This window comes from Rhamphochromis sp. 'chilingali' (assembly GCF_963969265.1).
Source record: "Rhamphochromis sp. 'chilingali' genome assembly, chromosome: 1".
Lineage (NCBI taxonomy): Eukaryota > Metazoa > Chordata > Actinopteri > Cichliformes > Cichlidae > Rhamphochromis > Rhamphochromis sp. 'chilingali'.
The window spans coordinates 505086-526213 of NC_137929.1; the positions used below are offsets into that span (position 1 = coordinate 505086).

The 21128-nt window shown below is 42.9% G+C and overlaps 2 protein-coding genes across 8 annotated transcripts; both read right to left on the reverse strand.

The window, feature by feature from the left end:
* Positions 1 to 9: 9 nt before the first annotated feature.
* On the reverse strand, positions 10 to 17332 carry LOC308397952 (uncharacterized protein). Of its 7 annotated transcripts, none has more exons than XM_080884250.1 (7): positions 17271 to 17325; positions 16502 to 16574; positions 6075 to 6166; positions 5918 to 5983; positions 5531 to 5636; positions 1470 to 2402; positions 10 to 1144 (listed from the first exon to the last, which is right to left on the reverse strand). In XM_080884250.1, the coding sequence occupies exons 5-7, from the start codon at positions 5546 to 5548 to the stop codon at positions 452 to 454; spliced, it is 1644 nt and encodes a 547-aa protein (XP_080740376.1). In that variant the 5' UTR covers positions 5549 to 5636; positions 5918 to 5983; positions 6075 to 6166; positions 16502 to 16574; positions 17271 to 17325; the 3' UTR covers positions 10 to 451. The 7 variants fall into 7 exon arrangements, with proteins under 7 accessions (XP_080740376.1, XP_080740374.1, XP_080740379.1 ...); XM_080884248.1 differs by having other exon boundaries at positions 5789 to 5983; XM_080884253.1 differs by lacking the exon at positions 6075 to 6166 and having other exon boundaries at positions 10 to 1141; positions 5789 to 5983.
* LOC308398966 (uncharacterized protein) lies at positions 6647 to 11476 on the reverse strand. The gene is made up of 2 exons (XM_080885868.1): positions 10375 to 11476; positions 6647 to 9483 (listed from the first exon to the last, which is right to left on the reverse strand). Exons 1-2 carry the CDS (start codon positions 10632 to 10634, stop codon positions 9225 to 9227), a joined length of 519 nt encoding a protein of 172 aa, XP_080741994.1. The 5' UTR covers positions 10635 to 11476; the 3' UTR covers positions 6647 to 9224.
* Positions 17333 to 21128: the final 3796 nt, after the last annotated feature.

Below are 21128 nucleotides of genomic sequence, written 5' to 3' on the forward strand. Positions count from 1 at the left end.
ATTAGAAGCTAAAGTTGAAAGGACAGTTTATTTGTACCATCTTCACGTGAACACATTCAAGAACATCACAGATGAAGAAACATTAAAAACTTCCACACTACATAAAGCAAGAAAAATAGTTTTTCTTTCAGGTGGTTTCAGAAAAACAGAAACATCAAACATCTCCAAGACTCTCTTTGAAAGAACTAAAAACCTTTGTTCTCATGGTCCAATCATGAGTGAACTCCCCGATGAAGCCTTGTGTGCTAAAACATGTCAGAGTTTTAAAGGTTAAACATGAGTTTCCAAAACGTTTTGCTGGAGAACAATGAACTATTTGACTGAGTTTCAATCATTTACAGATGAGCAAAACCAGGACAGAGAAAAAAGGACAAAACTGACTCAGTAAAACAACAGAAAAGAAGATCCCATGTAGATCTGTATTATGTAGAAGTTCAGCCCAGCAACCAGTTCAGTTCAACACAAGTTTAAATGATTCTATCTGAACTCTGTGGAGCCTGATCTCAAGCTTTTTGAGTCCGACACAGAAACCAGAGGATCTTTCTGTGTCTTCAGATTCACTGTGATCCAGTGATGGGAGTGATTTCAGCCCTGAGTGATCACGCTGATGTTTGCACAGAGCAGACAATGAGGTGAATGTTTGGGCACATTGGTAACAGTGAAACAGTTTATTAGTAACGTGGGATCGTTTGTGTGCAGAGTATGAACTGAGATTCCTGAAGCTCTTGTCACACTGGTCACAGCTGTAGTTTCCTTCCATGTGTGTACGTTCATGAATGTTACGATTACCTGAATGTGAGAAGCTTCTCTCACAGTGTCTGCACTTGTGTGGTTTCTCCCCTGTGTGGACTCGTTTGTGTGATTTAAGCTCGCCTGCAGTGGTGAAGGATGACCCACACTGATCACAGAGGTGCTTTTTAACCCCACTGTGAATCAGTTCATGTTTTTTTAAATCACTTGGTGTGGTGAAGCTTCTCCCACATTCTTTGCAGTATTTCAGTTTGTCTCCAGTGTGTCTACGTTGATGTGTTTTAAGGGCAGCTTGCCAACTGAAAGTTTTTCCACAGAGGTCACAATGAAAGTCTTTCCCACCACCACAGTGATGACAGGGTTGAGAACTTGATCCATCTGTGTCGCTCTGCTTCTAAACAAAGACACAAAGACAGTGTAAGTCAGTCCTTCAACATTTGTATCCTGAACGTCGCCTGAAATAAAGAGCATCTCTGCAGACGTCCAACTACATTTGACTGTTTCAGTTAACACACTCAGTTTACTGGGCTGCAATAACTACAATACTACCACCATAATACTACAGTAATACTAAAATCATAACTGAAAGGAAAATCTGAATAATCACTCAGAGCTGCTTTTCCATGCAGTAGAATTGCTAACATGCTAACACAGTTTAATGAGCAGAGTTGTTCCAAACAGTCAGGCTAAAATGACAAGATAACAATATAAATACATACCTCACAGTAGCTGCACTTGTAGAGTCTCTTTCTGGTGTGGATCTGTTGGTGTCGTCTCAGGTGACGTGGAGTTTTAAAAGTCTTCTCACACAGGTCACATTGATAAGGTCTGTCCTCAGTGTGGGTAAATATGTGTTGTTGTAAGTGTGTGTGAGTTATAAACTGTTTGCCACACTGTTCACAGCAGTACACATCATGTCTGGTGTGAATGCGTAGGTGTTTATTTCGGCTCCCTCTCTGGCTGAAAGTTTTTCCACAGATGTCACAGCTGTATGGCTTAATTCCAGAGTGGGTAACTAGATGCCTCTGTAAGTGGCTACTGTGAGTAAAAGCTCTGCCACACTGATCACAGCTGTACTTTTTAACTCCACTGTGGATGAGTTGGTGTTGTTTTAGGCAACGCTTCCAGGAAAAAGACTTTCCACACAAGTCACAGCTGAACGGTCTCTCTCCAGTGTGGATGACCTGATGCTGTTTTAGTGAAGCCCTCACAGTAAACTCCATCCCACACTCGTCACAGCTGTATGCCTTAATTCCAGAGTGGGTAACTAGATGACTCTGTAAGTGGCTACTTTGAGTAAAAGCTCTGCCACACTGATCACAGCTGTATGCCTTAATTCCAGAGTGGGTAACTAGATGTTTCTGTAAGTTGCTACTGTCAGTAAAAGCTCTGCCACACTGATCACAGCTGTACGCTTTAACTCCACTGTGGATGAGTTGGTGTTTTTTTAGGGAACCCTTGAAGGAAAAAGACTTTCCACACAAGTCACAGCTGAACGGTCTCTCTCCAGTGTGGATGACCTGATGCTGTTTTAGTTTAGCCCTCACAGTAAAATCCTTCCCACACTCGTCACAGGTGTGTTTTTTCTCTCCCTTTCTTCTGTGAGGTTTGTCGGCCTCCTGAGAGCGCTGACTTCTGGCTCCATGTTGGTCCTGCAGTGACAGAGATACAAACAGAGGCAGTGAGTGAAATGCAGTCGTGGAACAAACTCAACCTTCAAACTCCATTAACACTAGTTTTAAACCTGAAGGTGGAGCGTGGCACCAAACACCTTAAAGGTCTCTTATCCCCACCTGCTGGTAGTTCTAACACATTACATCCAACCTGCTGTTAAAGATAATTCATGACTGTTCAAACACTAAAATCATGCACACACACACACACACAATTTTATAATTTAGATTATTTTGTTGTTTCCTATTACATATTTCTATAATTTGTATAGATTTATACAGAATTATTCAGTGATAATAAATCCTATGTTTGTTTATTCTAAAGGAACCCCGTTAGCTTCCACAACAGATGTTGCTCGTCTTCCGTCAAATACTCACATAAAATATTACACAATAAAGTGGATTCAAGATATCCACATAATTTCACTCTTACATCCACAGTGAGGTTTCACAATTGTTCAAATATAAGCAATCAATAATAATAATATCAATAACATTGAGGCACATTACACAAATTTCAAAAACAAATCATGTCTTACAATATTTACAACAACTAAAAGCTCTGTAAATCGGCTTTTAAGTGTTCATTGAAGTTTTGAATAATTCTCTAATTTTTTAAGGCAACTTATTCCACTTAAAAGTTGCTCTAAATGTAACAGTTTTACAAAACGTCTGTTAAGTCTGTTAAGATCTGTCTTATTAGCTGCTGACCAAATGATTGAACAATACTCCAGATGAGACATTACTAGTGCATTAATGACATCTTTCATAATGAAGAAGTGATACACAAAGAGCATTTCATAGCCATAGCTATGCCTTGTCGGCAGAGTTATGTGACATTAGTGATGTTTGTACTTTCAGCGTTAACTTGGTTTTAAAGCCTTTAAAATATACGCCGTTCAATAGTCGACCTTCATCTGACAGAGAATGTGATGATTTTGTGGATAATTAAAGTCAGTCATATATCCACAAACACAACAAGCTGAAAGTCAGTGATGCTGCTCGGTTTGCAGTCCTGAACATCACGGCACAAGCAGGATTCACTGCACTGTTAATGTTAGCTGTGTTATATTGCTGCCTCTGTTCGGTGGTGTCGAGCCAAACGCACTTTAACGTGTGTTTGAACGAGCTGACGGTTCACTCGTTAAGCTGAAAGAAAGATGCTTTAATCACAGCAGTCACACATGTGTCCACTGCACCATCTGGAACTCTTCTTGTTTACACTCGTAATAACACAAACACTAAATCCTGCTTCTCTGGTGCTGTTGTGTAGCAGTGTGTACACCTGAGACTGTCACCTGTCTGTCTGTCCTGCACTCTCTCTCTGTTTCTTTCTCTCTGATTGTGGAATAAAAGTATGAACATGTGTTTATAAGTTACACTTGTGTTTGAATCCTGCAGCTTATCACACATTTGATTTCCATGTGTGACGACTGCAAGTGTCCAGAGTGAGGACAGACTGAGGGACCCACTGCTGCACATCATCTGTGAGGCTTTGCAGCCCTGATGATCCACCAGGACAAACTCAGCAGTGTGTGAGGAAGAGGAGGAGGAAGAGCCAGCAGCAGCTGACAGATGGAGAGAATAGACAGACTGTTCCCTGTTTGTGAAGGACTGCTAGGAAAGTTTAACATAACTGTCTGTGCTGAATCAGTCTTATTAGGTAATGTTCAAATAATGTGATCATCCCAGTGTTTTCAGTGTGGGAGAAAGTACTCAGGGCCTTCAAGTTACACACTATGAAAGGCAGCAACAAGTTTAATGTTCAGAAACCTAAAGTCTGTATCAGCAGCAGAATGGAGCTAAAAATAAATGTTTGTTTCAGTTCTATGAAGCTTTGAGTATTTTGGATCAGTAGCTGCTGTCTTTGTTGCATCATATTGCTGTAACTGTTTATATGCTTTATATATTCTGAGCTAAGTTGATCTATAGTGTTACATCATATTCTATAAGGATGTTATGTGTTTGTATACTTTCTGCCCAGTTTGACCCATTTAGCAGAAGTCAGCCTGTTTAAGGCTCTGATATCTATTCTGTGTGACTTAAAGCAGTTATGACATGGTCTGATTTTCTCACCCAATAAAGGAATATTTCATATATCAGTCGACTCTTCATTCTATCAGACACAGTTATCACAGCTCCTACATTTGCTTTTTACACATATATGTAAGCACTGAGCCAAATTTAGTACCAACATATTAAATGAACAATATTTGTCTCTTATATATGATACATCTGTATACACACTGTCACAGATACTTGTCTGTGAGTGAAGTGATTAATATAATAACTATAATATTGGCCATATTATATTTACATTACCACAGTGAGATGACTTTAGTCTCATGAACAACATCAGCTAATTGTTATTTACAGCTAATCTTAAACGACTGTTCAGCACAGAAATGAAGCCCAACAATCATGTTTCACAGTCCTGTGGTCTCAGCCTCAGATACTCATCAAATCACACAGAGCTCATGTAGAAACAAATGAACTAAATATGTTCTCCATCATTTCTGTCAAACAAAGCTGTATGAAACGTTTCCAGCTGTTAGTATCATGGTTGCTAGGCAACCTGGGCAGCGCGACGGAGGCTAGACGTCCCATTTCACGAGCCTACGAGCCTCGCACTTCGGCCTTAGCGGTCTTTGAGTACGCGGCCCTTGAGGACTTTAAAGCTGCAGAACCTGAATCGGGAGCCATGATGATCTCCAGCCTCGTGCTCGCCAACATTCTCACCTGAGTTAAGAAGACGATCACTGAAATGGTCTCAGCAGGTCCTTTGATGACAGCAATGAAATGCAGTGGTAAGGCTTTTTGGGGATTAAGTTCGTTTTCATGGCAAAGAAGGACGATGCAGTTCATCTGATCACTCCTCATAACATTCTGGAGTGCAGGCAAAATGCTATTATAAAAACTTAAGCAGCAACTTCTCCAGGTTCCAATATTTATGCAATTCTCAAACCTTTTGGCCACGACTGTATAACCTCTTCTGAAGTTTAGTGGATATTATACATGGTTATGCTCAGGATGTATCGTTATGGCAAATGTTCAGATGTATATGGTGATAAATATCTTTGGTCATATGGTCCTGCTCTGTCTGTCACCTTCTGTGTTGAGCTCATTGTTTCCTCTGTAGTGGCTGAGCTGAGTCCAAGTAGCTGAAAATGTTCCTCTGCTGCTCCGTCAGACTCTCCTCCTCCTGCTGATCAGCTGGGACACAAAACAGATCTTTGTTAGGCTCCACACTGCACTGAAGAGTCAAAGTGTCTCATATGTTCATCTGACAAGTAAAAGAACACATTTTTGTTTCCCGAGGTGGGCAACTTGTTGGAAACAAACACAAAAGGTTTGAGCACTGATACCTGCCATTGCTGCCATTGAAAGATGCAACGCCAGCAATGTGGATTGTCAAGACTCAAACCAATCATCAAGCAAAGACAACAGGGATCATTTGTTTCTGTTTATTTAGCATTCACAGCATTTGTAGTTGCCTTCTGTGCAGGGGAAGTCCACGCACACTGTGTGGTACCGCCATCCGCAGAAGGTGCATTCAACCTCTGTAAGAGAAACGAGGTTGTCTGAGACTGAAATGATATTCACTAAAGAAGTGGTGATTTGTAAAACTTCACATTTTGATCCGGGACATACTCTGCATGAAAACAAGCGCTCACTCTTCCTGCTCAACAAATGACAAGGGCGGAGCCTTATACCACGTGATACAGAAGCTGTGCCGTGTGATGCTAAAATTAGCAGGGAAACAACAACGGAGAGCACGTCAGGGATGACGAGAAAGTGACAGGAGAAAATCCGTCCCGGTCAACCACCCAAACATCAATAACGGGAACCTTATACAGCGCTTCCCTATACACGTCGCACTCCCGCAGGCACAAAGACATTACGGAGGCTATCACTTATCACCTGACCAAAGATATGGCTCCCATCAACACTGTGCAAAACGAGGGATTTAGGAAAACGATCAACACCCTAGACAAACGCTACACAGTGCCGTCCCGCAACTATTTTTCTATTGTTGCACTACCTGCTCTGTACACGCAGCGTCGAGCAACGGTGGAGACGGAATTTCAAGCAGGACAACATTTTGCTGCAACAACAAAACGTGAGACATTTGTTGTTTTATGTTTATTTATTGTTATGAGAGAATCATGATCTCAATTCTAAGCCAAAAAATCGTGATTCTCATTTTATGCAAAATCGTGCAGCCCTAACATTAACACAAAACTATTGTTTCACCAGAGAAACACACATGAAGAGAGAGAGAGAGACAATAACAGCTACCAAACAGTCGTCATAATTCGTCACACAATGAGAAAAGGACAAATCAACAAGTAACAATGACTAATTAATATTAAAATCTGTAACATAATGTATTGTTTGGAGTTTAGTCTGATTGGTTCAGGAAGAGCTGCCATTATCCAATCACACGTCTGCTTACCTGCATCTTTTCTCTTTTTTCTAACCTGAGCACCTGATGGCTTTGAACTTTTGTTGTCCATCTTCAATTGGTTTAAATTTTGCGCTCCAGTACAAACACAAATCCCCCAACCCGAGGATCAGCACAATTAACCTAACAGACCTACACCTTAGTTCACAGATTCACTTTGTCTAAGGTTGATTTCTGGGATTTCACACAACCCAGGATTCAGATCGTGAATCCATGATGGGCTTGGATTTACATCATTATAAATGAAATGTGCTCTACTTGGAAGCAGCCGGCCCCGCCCCTTTTGACGGGTTGTGTGAGACTTTAAATCATCAAACTGTAAATTATAAATTTAAATTGTTATTGATCCTTTACCCCGAGTCCTAAAGTGTAGATTTATTTTCTTACGGTGTGTTCACACCGAACGCGATGGACGCGAATAGAGCGTCAGGTTTACATGTAAAGTCAATGGAAAGGCGCGATGACGCGCGATTGCGGGTCCCGCGAAAATTCGGAAGCAGACTTGCGTCGCGAAAACGCCAAAACGCGTGAAACGCGCGTCAGTGTAGCGCGTCTGGCGCGTTTGACTCGCGAATAAAACCACGCGCGTGAGTTTTTGTGTTGCATTTTGTGCATACGCGCGTTTCGCGTCTACCGCTCGAGTTGGAAAAATCTGAACTCCAGCGTCAAATCGCGCCGCGACAACCAATCAGGAGCCTGGTGACGTGGCTGTGACCTAGGTCAAAGGGGCAGATCCAGCCAAATCCCTTCATACTTCAATGGAGGGAAGGCTAATCAACGCGTAGCAAACAACTCGGAGCTGTACGACACCAGCTGCTTTCTGTACCGAGACAGGAATAAAAAGGACCGAGCTTGGAGGAAGATATGTGAAGAGATCGGGCAACCTGGTAAGTTCATTCATTTCTCTTTTGAAAGTTTTCACTGACCCGGGGAAGCCGCACAAAAGCTAGCAAGCCACTGCTATTTTCCCACTGACGTACAAATACCGTTCTGCTTTTAGGCATGTTGTCATATAGGAATATATTTTATTGTTTATTAATAAACAGCACACAGTGGTCCCGCTCATCCGTCACTGCTTCGCTTTTTCGCTGATTTTTTATTGCACAGTACAGCATTGCATTCTGCAGCCTGATTGACAAATCTCCTGCGCTTGCCAAATTTATCACGTTTGGTTTTGATAACCATCGCGTCCAATAGAAAAAACAGCACAAAAACACCCATAACTATGAGCCTCATTCGGAAATAAACACCTGCACCGTGAGGGAAAAAGGCGCACGAAAGTGGCGGGCAGATGAAGACAAACCGCGGCATAATAATACTTTTACGTTTTGCAATCTACAAAGGTTTGCACTTTGAGAATCAATTGTGAGAACTGTGACCAGGGGCTAGTTATTCTGAGAACCCCTGCAATAAATGAGGGACCACTGTCTACTCTACGATTATTATATCCAACCTGTTAACATTTAATACTGTATTGATAGAACCAACTGATTCTGCAGCAGAGCATCCCCTGTTGCTTCTCCTGGCTCCCCAGTCCCTGAGCTCCTGCTGCTGTACCCACAGATATGTACAGCAAGCACTGATACCTTTTTAGTCGGTGGGATTGCCTGTGATCACCTTTACTAAATATCTAAAACCAATCTGATTATATCCTGTTTTTGTTTTTTTCAATGTTGAAATTAAAATCTAGTAGCAGCCTTCTCATTTCTTTGTGTTTTGTGCTGTTTTACAGGCCCACAGGGGAGGACAGCTCCGAGGCAGATGAGGGACGGGTCCCAGGACGGTCCATCGGCGGTGGAGCTGGCCACCCTGGTGTCCCTGAAGAGTTCACACCAGTCTCCAATGGAGCATTTCCTCCTCAGCCTTGTTCCTGCTCTGGAGAGCAGCTGGTCCTTTTTATTCCTGTCTCTCTGTAAATTCTTATATTTTATATATTTATGTTTAATGTTTTTCTGTTTGAGAATTTTAATATTATTTCAAATAAATTTTTATAATGACTGATGTCTCAGTTCTACTACACAGCAAATGTTGGCACACGACTTGACACATGTAGAATTTATTTCATATTATACTAATGACAAAATATACTGATACAGTGGGATGCAGAAGTTTGGGCAACCTTGTTAATAGACATTATTTTCCTGTATAAATCGTTGGTTGTTACAATAAAAAATGTCAGTTAAATATCATACAGGAGACACACACAGTGATATTTGAGAAGTGAAAAGAAGTTTACTGGATTTACAGAAAGTGTGCAATAATTGTTTAAACAAAATCAAGCAGGTGCATCAATTTGGGCACCACAAAAAAGAAATGAAATGAATATTTAGTGCATATCAATGTGTGTGTCTCCTATATGATATATGGGGTGCCTTTGTCTGGACGTGCTTCCCATCCAGAGCTGCACAGCACAGAGGAAAGTTCCAGCGCTCCTGGAATCCCTCTGTGATGGACCGCCAGTCTCCAGGTGAAGGCACAGCCATGAAGTCGTCCACTAGACAGTCCCAGATGGACGTCGCTGCCTGGGGGGTGATCTGACACACCGACTCTGTAACTGAACGCTTGGTGCTGAAGGAGTCCGCGGTGACAAGGAACCTGGACAAAATTGTTCAAAATCAGTATTATGTGTGCTGCAGTTACAAAATACATTATTCAAATTCCAAAATACTTTTGTGATGTCAGATTTAAATCACAAAACTTAAATCTTACATAAAACATTTTGTAATTATAAGGATAATTACAAAATGTATATTAGATAATATCTAAAACAGTTGTATTTTGTTTTAACTTTAACATATCATAATTTGATTGGTAGCAACTTTCACAACTACAGTGAGCCAATCACTCATAATTCCTAAACATGTCAATCAGGTAGGAATGAAGTAAGACATTAATAGAAATAAAGAGTTGTATGTTGACATGTAGCCCTTTCCTTGCTTAAATCATTAATATTTTTGAAAAATTAATCTGTGATAAGACAGCTTATCAAGATAGAACCATGTAACTAAAGATGAACCAAACTGTTCACAGTTTTATCTAACTCTGTTTTAATAAAGGCTGGTGACCCCTGCTATAGAGTCTGACAGCTGCAGGGATTATATACAAACATTCAACTATCCCAGAATTAAACCAGGTCTAAATAAAAAGGAGTGAGTATCACTACAAGGTTAACTCAGTGGTCCTAATGCTACAGTTTGATATCAGCAAACACCGAGCGCATACATTGATGTGACACCACAGCCATGCTATCATTGCAAACACTGATAACAGCATAAATCGAATTAAATCGGGACTTGATGAGAGCTTCTGAGTATCACTAGAAATATTATAAACAGTCGTCTCTGTACCACAGTTTGCTTTCAGTAAACACCGACAGCATTCACTGTTAGCATAGCACATCCATGTTAGCAGTGTATAAATGGATGGTTTAGCATATATTAGCACAGGTATCATTAAAGAACTACCGTATTAAATACTTTTACTAACCTCAGGCAGACGGACAGGCGCTCTGCAGGTGGGATTGAGCGCCTGTAGTTGGTGTCTAGGCGGGCGATTCTGGGACCGACGAGGGAAAGCAGGTCCTCAAACTGGCCGACGGTGATAGCGCTGGAATCGGCCGTCATCCAGGCGCAGCTCCTGGAGCAAATGGTGAAACTCACCAAACTGCTCACGCCTCTGGAGGACCTGATGGACCCAGGTACGGCGAGGACGTCTTTTACGCTGCTGCTCTGCTCTCCACAGTACATAGAGAAGGGAGAGTCTCTCTTCAAGCGCTAGCTCGACAGCTGCCATCTTGCAAAGATGTCTGGCACAACTTCCTCCCACATTCCTCCCACATTTCCGGTTGACGATGGATTTTTCTTGGACACGCGTTGAGACGCGAATGTGCACGCGTCAAATTAGGGGCGTTTGGGGCGTTTTATTCGCGTCCATCGCGTTCGGTGTGAACACACCGTTACTCTTCTTATATTTATTGTTTGTTTACTTGCACTGCTGTAACTGCAGCCTCGTCGTCTCGTCTCTCTATATGCTGGACTGTCTGTAGCGGAGATGACAATAAAGTTTACTTTGACTTCAGCAGCGCGCAGGTGCACCGAGGGCTCTCGCGCTCACTTTATAGAATTTAGAACAAACATCGGTGCAGATTATAAGTCTGTATCATAATATCTGTTTGTTGTGTTGTTTTTATTTTGTTTTGAGAGTTGGTTATTAGATGCCGCTCCAGCCAGCCAGAGACTCCCCGCCGCCCCGCCCTCTCCTCCCTGTGCCGCCAGCAGCAGGCGCACCTCGCAAACGGAGGGCGCCCTTACTCCCAGCAAATGGCTGATAGAAAACCGATCGGTGCCTACGAATTTCCCAATATGCGCTGGCATGACGTCGGGGAAGCATGGGTACGACCGATTATTTTATTTTTTTCTTGCCCGTGATGCCCCCCCCCACCACGATGCATTCTATTGGTTTGCACACTTACACACACCCAGCTGTGGTTTCCTGTTTTGCTGGACTCTGGAGAGCCCCGCCTTTAACGCTCTTCTCTCACAGAGAGCAACAGAAAACTTGGAAAAACTCCAGATTGACTGAACTCAGTTCAAAGTTACCTTGACACCTTTAGATGTGAGACGTAGTGATGGTCCGCTTGAAGCTGACGCTCCGGTGCGTGTGTCAGAAAGATCAACGCGCTGCTTCAGAAGCACCGTGTCGAGGCTTGATTCGTTTGGCCAGAGTCACGTGATCAGTGACGTCTGAAGCTTCGTTTAGAACGTACCTTTTTTTAAATCGAACTTTATTGAAACACAATGAGTATACAACATACAAACAGATGAAGTTTACAAAAGAACAGAACATGAACATACAGAACCAGGAGTAAAAAAATGATGATATGAGTAGGCGAAAAAAATCAACATATTGTAACGTGCAGTGGAGATGAAGCCAGCCGCGGAGGTGTGCAGGTGGATAGCGAATGAGCAACAGCTTCTGACTTTCCAAAAAGTACTCATTTATTTACAATATCAAAAATAAAAGTGCTACCTCTACCACACATTACTAAAGAGCACACTAGTCCGCGTACACACGGGAGCATCCATTACAGGAGGAGTGCGAAGAAGAACAAAAAGGGGGTGACACCAGTCGTGAGACAAGAGGCGCCGCCATGTGGTGATACACTGCATTACAATAGCAACTGTTATATAGTCCCCCCCTGGTGAGAAAAAGGCTGTCCTCAGCCGTACACAGCTGAAAAAGCACACACCACACCAAACAGTACCCTATACATAGAGGTTACAGCTAAGATTGGTGCACACACACAGGGCAAAAGACCATTTAAAAATGAAATTGGTGAAAATAAGACGAATATGTACAGTTTTTTTCACTTTTTTCTTTTGTTCTTTTTTTTTCTAAGTAAATGCCAAGAATGAACCAAACAGAAACATCTACATATCATGACTCAAAGTAGCAATGCAACAAGACAGCATCAAACAGGTTTAACCAAAACATTTCACTTCAGATCAAGCCTGGTTGTGTGAAAATCATTAGTCCATCTTTTGTTGCTCCAGCCAGACGTAACTCTGGGGCAACGTCTGGGCCTGAGATTGTAATGTCCACCAGCAGCTGGGTGCTGGACAGATCTGGGTGAAACACTCTCTGGAACAGCGCCCACACCAGAAGAAGAGTCAATGTCCGGTAAATCAAAGGGGAATGGCTCAGAGTCAATGTCAGTGTCTGCAGGGGGGCCAGGGTGGGCCTGAGAGTCAGAGTTCAGACCCTCTGCGGTCTCTCTCTCAGCAGGCAATGAAACAGAATGTTCTTTGGAAGTGAGAGAGTCCCAGGTATGGAACGGTTGCATGTTCACAACATGATAAACACCTGCATCCACACCGGAGTCCACCCAAGTGAGCCTGTAATTAACATCACTGAGTCTCTGAGATACACACAATGGTCCCTGAAACAGTGGTGCAAGTTTAGCAGTAAAGTTAGACTGAGCGTCTGACCTGGGGTGCGTCTTAACTCTCACAAGGTCACCAACACGAAACGTGGCATGTCGATGTCTCAAGTCATAGTAATGTTTTTGTCTGTCATGGCTATAGTCCAAAGCTGCTTTGGCGTGGTCGTGAGCTTCCTGCAGGGAGGCTCTCAGAGTCTCAGGGTAAGGCACACCCGGTTCATCAACACCTGCTGTAGAAGGCTGAGTGATAAGGTCAAGCGGGGTGTCTAACTCACGACCATAAAGCATCATGGCAGGAGTCATACCTGTACTGTCATGGGGGGCGGTGCGCAGAGCAAAGCAAATCTGAGGGAGAAACTTGTCCCATGATGTGTGCTTATCACCTACATAAGCGCGGATTGCATTTTTCAGAGTCCGGTTGACGCGTTCAGTAGCATTTGTCTGAGGGTGATATGCCGTAGTGAGTCTGTGCACCGAGCCTAAGGCAGAAACAACATGTTCAAAAAGCTCACTCACAAAAGGAGACCCTCTGTCAGAAATGAGGTAAGTGGGTGTACCATGCCTAGCAAAAATGTCAGTGACGAATTTACCAGCTGCTACCTGAGATGTAGCTTCTTTGACAGCACTGGCTTCAACCCATTTAGTCAAATAGTCAACAAACACGATCAAATAAGCATTACCAGTGGGGGTGCGGGGAAGTGGCCCAACAAAATCCACACCCACATACTCCCAGGGTTTCTGGGGGACAATGGGAACCAAAAGACCGGCTGCTTTTTTCTGACTTGGCTTGGTGAGTTGGCACACTGAGCATGAAATCACATAGCGTTTCACATCAGCTGCCATTTTGGGCCAGAAAAACCTAAAACGCAGTCTAGCCAGTGTCTTAGAAACACCCAAGTGACCTGCTGTGGGGTGGTCATGGTAATAGTCCAGCAAGGTGCCTCTCATGGAAGTAGGGGCAAACAGTTTCAGCTCTTTCAAAGGGTGCAAAGCACATGTGGACTTGGGTTCTCTGTGATACAAAAGAGAGTCATACACAACATACTGTAACAAGGTGGCATTGTCCGAGCTGTTCAGAGAGTCTGCTTCAATGTCTCTGAGGAGTGGACCTGTGACATGATCGTCTAACTGCAGCTGTCTGAATTGTGAACGGTCAGCCAGAATGACGGGGGGCAGAGTACGAATGTCCAGGCTGCCCATAACAGCATGATCTGGTAAAAGATCAGTCGGCCTGTCACAGGTCAGAGGCAAAGGGTTGCGTGACAGTGCGTCGGGAACTTTGTTCTGTGCACCAGGTTTGTGCACTATTGTGAAATCAAAGTCCTGCAAACGAAGTGACCAGCGGGCGAGTCGGCCCGTTGGGTTTTGACGAGACATGAGCCACCTGAGACTGTTGTGGTCAGTGAAGATAGTAACATGAACACCTTCAACATATGGGCGGAAGTGTTCCAGAGCCCATATCACAGCGAGGCACTCCTTCTCTGAAGTGCAGTAGGGGAGTTCAGCTTTGTGAAGGGAGCGACTAGCAAAAGCCACAACGTACTCACGACCCTTGTCATCCTTTTGCATCAACACTGCCCCAAGACCAATGTCACATGCATCGGACTCAGGACTTCTCATGTGATCAATGTCACATATAAGTGAATTTCTCCCAAGCCCATTATAATCATGGAGAAAAACACTTTGCCACTGTTTCCAGTAAGAATATTTTATAGCGCTTTAAAGTTCAACCTCTCAGGTCTGGATTAAAGAGCTGATTTGTTAAATCGGGAACTCACAAAATACCAAAATATCACCACCGGTGGATCACACCTCTCAGATGTTCTTATCTCAGTGCACTGTAACAAAAGCACAAACAAACGCAACCAATAAAATACTAATAAAGTGACAAATACTGGGGCCCATTGCAAACATGTCCAAGCATAAAACCATCTTTCTCTCTCTTAGAGAAAGAAAACAATCCAAACCTCACTGATAAAATCAACCTAGTGTCAAGCAAAACCCAAAAATCAACCAAAACTTCACCAGAAAGTTTTCCTCCCTCCCGGGACAATATTGTGCAGGAATACAGGCACCGTAACTCCTTTTGCACTGACAAAAACATGTTGGATTTACTTGATTCAATAGTGGACACTGGTTGCACACAAAGGTTTTGCTTTGGCAGAAACTTAAACAACTGAGTTAAATCAACACAACCTTTTCATATTCAGTAAAGCTGCATGTTGTGTTCATAAAACACGATTGAAACATGTTCAGATGGAGTAAGTTGAGCTCCTGGAACATTTTAATCCTTCAATTGAAATTGAATGGGTCTACAACAACTACCATCCTCCTATCTCTATCCTGGTTGCAGCAGGGCTGGGAAATAACCCTGAAGTGATAGGTTACCAGGCAGGGTACACCCTGGACAGCTCACCAGTCTATCAGATAGAAACACACAGCCGTTTACATTCATGGATAATTTAGCCCAGGACCTTCTTACTGTGGAGCAACAGCACTAACCAGCATGCCAACAATGGAGGAAATACAGGAAAGCTATGATTTCCTGTATTTGAGGCAGAATTATTTTGTTCTGGCCCTTGACAGGTTAATCCACAATAAATAGCAACAGCATGCATGTGGTGTGTGTGTCGTTGTCTGCCTCTTATAACTCCAGTGATTTTCCTGTAGTTTGAAATCTTATGCGGTGTTGACACAATAATTTGTTGTAAACCAGGAAATTCCCAACTGTGGTAGAAAGCACAGCTTAGCCTTAGCAAATGTTCAAAGAAAAGTCGTCACTTCCTGATTTCTGCTTCACTGATAAATATTGTCACACTGGGGTTTTTGCAAATGATATCAGTGAGCACTGTGTGGCAGCTGGAGTCAGACAACTGAAGCTCCCACAATCAAGACCACAAACAGCTTTCAAAGGAGATTTGAAGCTTTTCTGGCAGCAAGCTTCATGATTTATGGGACTGGAACTGGAACAGAAACTACCTGATCACCAATGGTGAGCTGGCATGGAATTATTTTTATGACATTTTATCAAAGTTATAAATAAGCATGCCCATTAACACATAGTGAGTGAGCATGTTGTCTTCCCACGCAGTGAACAGCGGATGCTAATGTTTTTGTCACTTTTTACAGAGTCAAACTCAAAGTAAGGTCAGTGCTTCCACGCTTTAAACGCTGCACGCTCACACTCTCTCCACACTCGATAGATTATCCATTGTTCATCTGCACACAGCTGCGGTTTTAGTAACGCAGTAACGCAGCGTGCTTACGGCAAAGTAACAGTAATCTAATTACCTTTTTTGCAATAGTAATCCCTCACTTTACTCGTTTCTTGAAAAAAGTAATCGGATTACTGCCCATCTCTGGTTGGAGCTGTGCACTTGTGGGTTCCACCTTGTGTACACGTTTATCTTTGCTGTGTGTACTTGTACCTCTGAGTGGAAGCTGAACTCTTGAGGTCGAGTATCGAAGCATCAGCTGTGACGTTAAAGTCCAAACAGCTCGTTCATTTGACGTGCAAATGAACGAAGGTAACGCCGTTTTCATGTGGATGTGTCACTGAGACACTTTCCACATCCACAGCTCACAAAATGGGAAAACTATAGAAGTATAACAATGAAGAAGTTACTATGTTACGGGTCCCAAGGATGAAGACCTCGATGACAAATATGTTACCTGTAAAAGCAGGTGAAGAGCAGAGTAAGGAAGACACGATGCGTCTCTGCTTTCCTCCAGAACGTGTCTGAGTCTGATTTATTTCACACAAATAAATGCTATAAAACACTAAACATGAGCTTTCAATATACTGTTCAGCTGGTTCCTCATTCACATCAATGACATTTACTTATTTCACAACATCAGTGAAATATACTCTTTTTAACTGGTTCAGTTTCTCAAGTTCACACTTCTTTCCATAACAGCTACATCCTTTTATCATATCAATAAACACATCACATTGTCTTCTGCAGTGTCTTACTGGCTAAACAGTTCTATTCAATAACAGCATTGGTAAATACATTACATTTGTTCCCTCCAGTAATTTACTGGCAAAATCACTATTTAGTGCATCATGAAACACAGCTTGTTGAATCAACCCATGAATGCCTCTGTTAGCTACACAGAGTTGCTCAGAGTGCTTGTGTTACACTAGCTAATCTACTCAGTCACTTTAACAGAACTATTAACATTCACATCTCACAGAACTGATTTGATTGGAGCATTACAACACGTTTGCACAGAGCATAGGAGCGCACTGACTCTGCTTCACGAGCGCTCCACCTAACGAGCGGGCTCGCGGTGCGGTCGCGCGGGACACTCCTCTGGTTTTCTCCCGTGTTTACATATAAATAACTTTGGCGGACCGCCTTAACTCTCCCATTCACATTAACGTGGGTAACCATGGTGACAATAAACAACATTTTCGGTGCGAGCACCGTGTACCGACCTGTAAAAGCAGGTGAAGAGCAGAGTAAGGAAGACACGATGCGTCTCTGCTTTCCTCCAGAACGTGTCTGAGGAAGCAGCGGAAGGTGGGCTCCACTTACTGCTCCCCGAAACCCCGGAGCAAGCACCAAAGTTCCGCCCTCACTGCTTTCTAACATAAAATGAATCCCTGTTACATGGATTTTATATCCTCTTAAAGAAACTGAAAATAAATACATATAGCAATGAAAAATGTCCCGTTACATGAGTGTTTTACACAAAATAATATTCATGTGGTCATTCCCTCACAGGGGTGCCACAACTACACTGCTGTTTTGACAGAGACACAGTGTGTTTATCTAACTTGGCTGAAGCCAAAGTTCTCCAGACAAATTCAGTCTGTTTCTGCCAAGTGTGAACTCACTGGATGAGCGCCAGATACACAGAATCAAAAAGGGATAAATTACTTTTCTTATGTCATGTTCCCGTCACAAACTGGCTCAAGGAGAGGGGAAGCAGGAGTCCACAGATGAAATGTTCCTATAAATAAAGTGGAATTTATTCAAACTTTACCAAAACTTCAACACATCAAATACAAGCAGCTCAGCAGGGAGTGGATGTGTGTTGCATGTGCCAGGTGGATGCAGAGAGAGGCCAGGGCCACGTTCAAACCTGAACACGCTGCACAGTGTTTTGTTCCATTTGTTAGGGATGAATGAAATGCTTCCTTGAAAGGATGTGTGCAGTCACCAGTGGGCGTGGAAGCATGTGCGCCCTCATTTGGTGGGTGTGCAAGAAAAGTCATCCTGTCACACAGCAATGCCTACATAAATCACACCACTCTGCTTAAAATAATAATGTTTAGTGAAGCAGGTGAAGCAAAGGGCTGCTTTTAATAGGCTGGGAGACCCAGGTGTGCTGCTTTAGCTGCTGAGCCTCTTATGACAGAACAGCGGAGAGTGGTAAGAAGGGAGGAGGGGGTCTGGCTGTGTTTGTGAACGATAGATGGTGTAACTCTGGGCATTTCTCTATCAAAGAGACGCTATGCTGTAAGGACATTGAGCTGCTAGCGGTTAGCATGAGACCGTACTATCTACCACGAGAGTTTACACACGTGATTATGATAGCTGTGTATGTCCCGCCCTCTGCTAACGCTGCAGCAGCCTGTGAGGTCCTGCACACTGTAACCAGCAGACTCCAAACACAGCACCCTCAGGCCCTTTTCCTGATCTCTGGGGACTTTAAAGATGATGTAACCATTTAATTATGGTTACATCATTAATTATGTAATTAATTATGCAAAATGCAAAACGCTCAGCTGTGTCTCCAATCAAAGCTCTGTAACTTCAGAGGTGATGTTCATATGTTGACTAATGGTTTTCTTTCATTTTTGATGTACTGCAGAATATTTGTATAAAATCCAGGCCAGGAAAATCTCCTTCATGTGTTTCTGTGTTTTGTCTTCAGCTACGTTGACACAAAGGCCTCTGCTGTGACGCTCACACCTTTGATAAAGTCTGGAGAGTGTCAGCTTCCTGTTTATAGATACAAAAATATGTAATGTTGTGAACTCTGGCCGCAGCGGCGCAAGAAAAAGGAGAATTACGGGAAGCACTCACAACAGGTAAAATCAAAATAACAAAGTAAAGTAGGATAAAATAAAAAACAACAAAAGAACAACACAATATACTTCCCCGTACTGTTACTGCTAACCTCTGTTAACCTAGTAACTCTTACCTTCTAACTGACAGCTGGTCAATAAACGAGCTCCATAAACGCTCCATATTCACCTTTACATGGAATATAAAGGGAAAAGAAGAAACACAGTGCTGTGTCAGCGTTAGACATATAGATATATCCTTGCTTTTAATACATTTGAAGGTGGGTGGGAGAGGTGCTTCTCCGCGTAGTCTACGGTCTCTTTGGGATCGGTAAAGCTTTTCCTCACATCACCATGGGTCACTAACAGCTTTGCAGGGTATAGCAGTCTGTACCTGACGCCGGTCATCCCACGTAGTCTTCCTCTCATATTTGCAAATGCGGCTCTGCGTTTTCAACAGAGGGAGGGAAATCTGGGAGGATGTTTATTTTAAAAACCCTTATACATCAGGTTCTTGTTCTCTGCAGCTTTCAGCAGAATTTCCTCACCAATGTGGTAGTAGTGCAATCTCAAGATGATGGGCCGAGGAAGATGACTTTGTTTGGGACGCTGGCGATTCACTCTATGTGCTCGATCGATGAGTGGCTTCTCCTCGAGAGATAGCGCCTCCGCCAACAGGTGTGAACCAACTCAGTCATCTTGGGTCCCTCTGTGCCTTCTGGTATTCCTGCAGTTCTTAAATTATTCCTCCTGGAGTGCCTCAAGAGCTCCACATCTCTCATCTAACTTCTTTACCTCCGCAGACAAACGCTCCACAGTGGCCTGGAGAGTGGCGATGGTGTCAGAGTGGTTCGAGGCACAGTCCTGCAGTTCAGTCAAAGTGTTATCATGCCTGGCCACGTCGCTTTTTATGTCCGAAATTGAGGGCTGGATGCTCTGGTTCAAGGATGATATCTCGCCTCCTATGGTGGTAGAAATCTCTAATATGCAAGTGTCCAGTGCTAGTTAGTTAGTTCTAGTTCTAGTGGTTAGTGGGGCTTTATTTGATGATTCTAGTGTGTGTTACATTGTTGTCATATTGTTGAGTCGCAGAGCTGTACAGTGTTACAGTTTCTGTAGAGTCTGGTATAAGGAACTCAGATCCCTCTGTGAATAATGTTCACTGAAACTGATCTGTAGTTAATGAACTAGTCAGGATTTACACTAGAGAATGTTTCTGCCATTACATGGCCTGTATTTGTAGAGCGCTTTACTCGTCCCTAAGGACCCCAAAGTGCTTTTTTGCCCAAGGACACAACGACCGAGACTGTCCGAGCCGGGGCTCGAACCGGCAACCTTCCGATTACAAGACGAGCTGCCAACTCTTGAGCCACGATCGGCCCACATATTGTTGTCTTTTGTTGCAGACACCAAGTGTTGAGATCCTGTCTCAACCTCCTACATTCTTCCAGCAGGTTACACATTATTTTTTGTATTTGGAATCAAATATATGTGTCAGTTGGGCCTAGTGCAGGGGTCAGCAACCTTTAACACCCAAAGAGCCTTTTGGACCCGGTTTCCACGCAAAGGGTCAGGGTTCGGGAAAACACTGGGAGCCGCAAATACTTTGTGACATCTAAAATGAAGATAACACTGTGTATATTGTTTTTACCTTTATGCTTTGTGTGAACAACTACAGTGTGTTGCTTATGAAATCCATGAAGTGCTACAGAGAAAATTACATTTGATTTATGTAATGAACACATTTTGAGCTCTTAAAGAAATATAACAAAGGAAAGCTGAACTACAATGATCCATGTAGCAAACACAAACTGTTATATCGCCTTTGGGCTTTTGGAGCCTCGACCTGACTTTTAAAAAAAGCGCGTTCATGCAAACATCGTCGGGTCTGCCGTGATATGTTTACAACGGGACTTCTGCTCCTGAACCTCTGCGCACAGCGTCTGCAGGTAAGGTAACTTTATTTATACCCAAAGGCAAGGTAAATTTGCTTTACAGACAAATGACAGCATTTGACATCCCTTTAAAAACACACATACCTAGTAAATATATAAAGCTCACTGTGACACATACTTTAATATTTCGAATCAAAAACAGTTCTTATTTAATTCAGTGACAGCAACGGGGACAAAGCTATTTTTATAACGCTTTGTCCTGCATCTCGGAAATAGAAACCTCCGTCCTGAGGGAAGAAGCTGAAATTCACCCCTTAGAGGATGGGAACCATTTTTAAGGATTGATAAAGCCATCCTCTGTACCTGCTCAGAGTACAGGGAGGCT

Bases quoted from the DNA above. Each gene is read 5' to 3' on its own strand.
- LOC308397952 (XM_080884249.1), bottom strand. The intron at 1,145-1,469 runs GTATGTATTTAT...GTCTTTGTTTAG, and splicing joins ACAAGTGCAGCTACTGTGAG to AAGCAGAGCGACACAGATGG.
- LOC308398966 (XM_080885868.1), bottom strand. From the start codon at position 10,634: ATGTACTGTGGAGAGCAGAGCAGCAGCGTAAAAGACGTCCTCGCCGTA. The intron at 9,484-10,374 runs GTTAGTAAAAGT...AATTTTGTCCAG, and splicing joins CGCCTGTCCGTCTGCCTGAG to GTTCCTTGTCACCGCGGACT.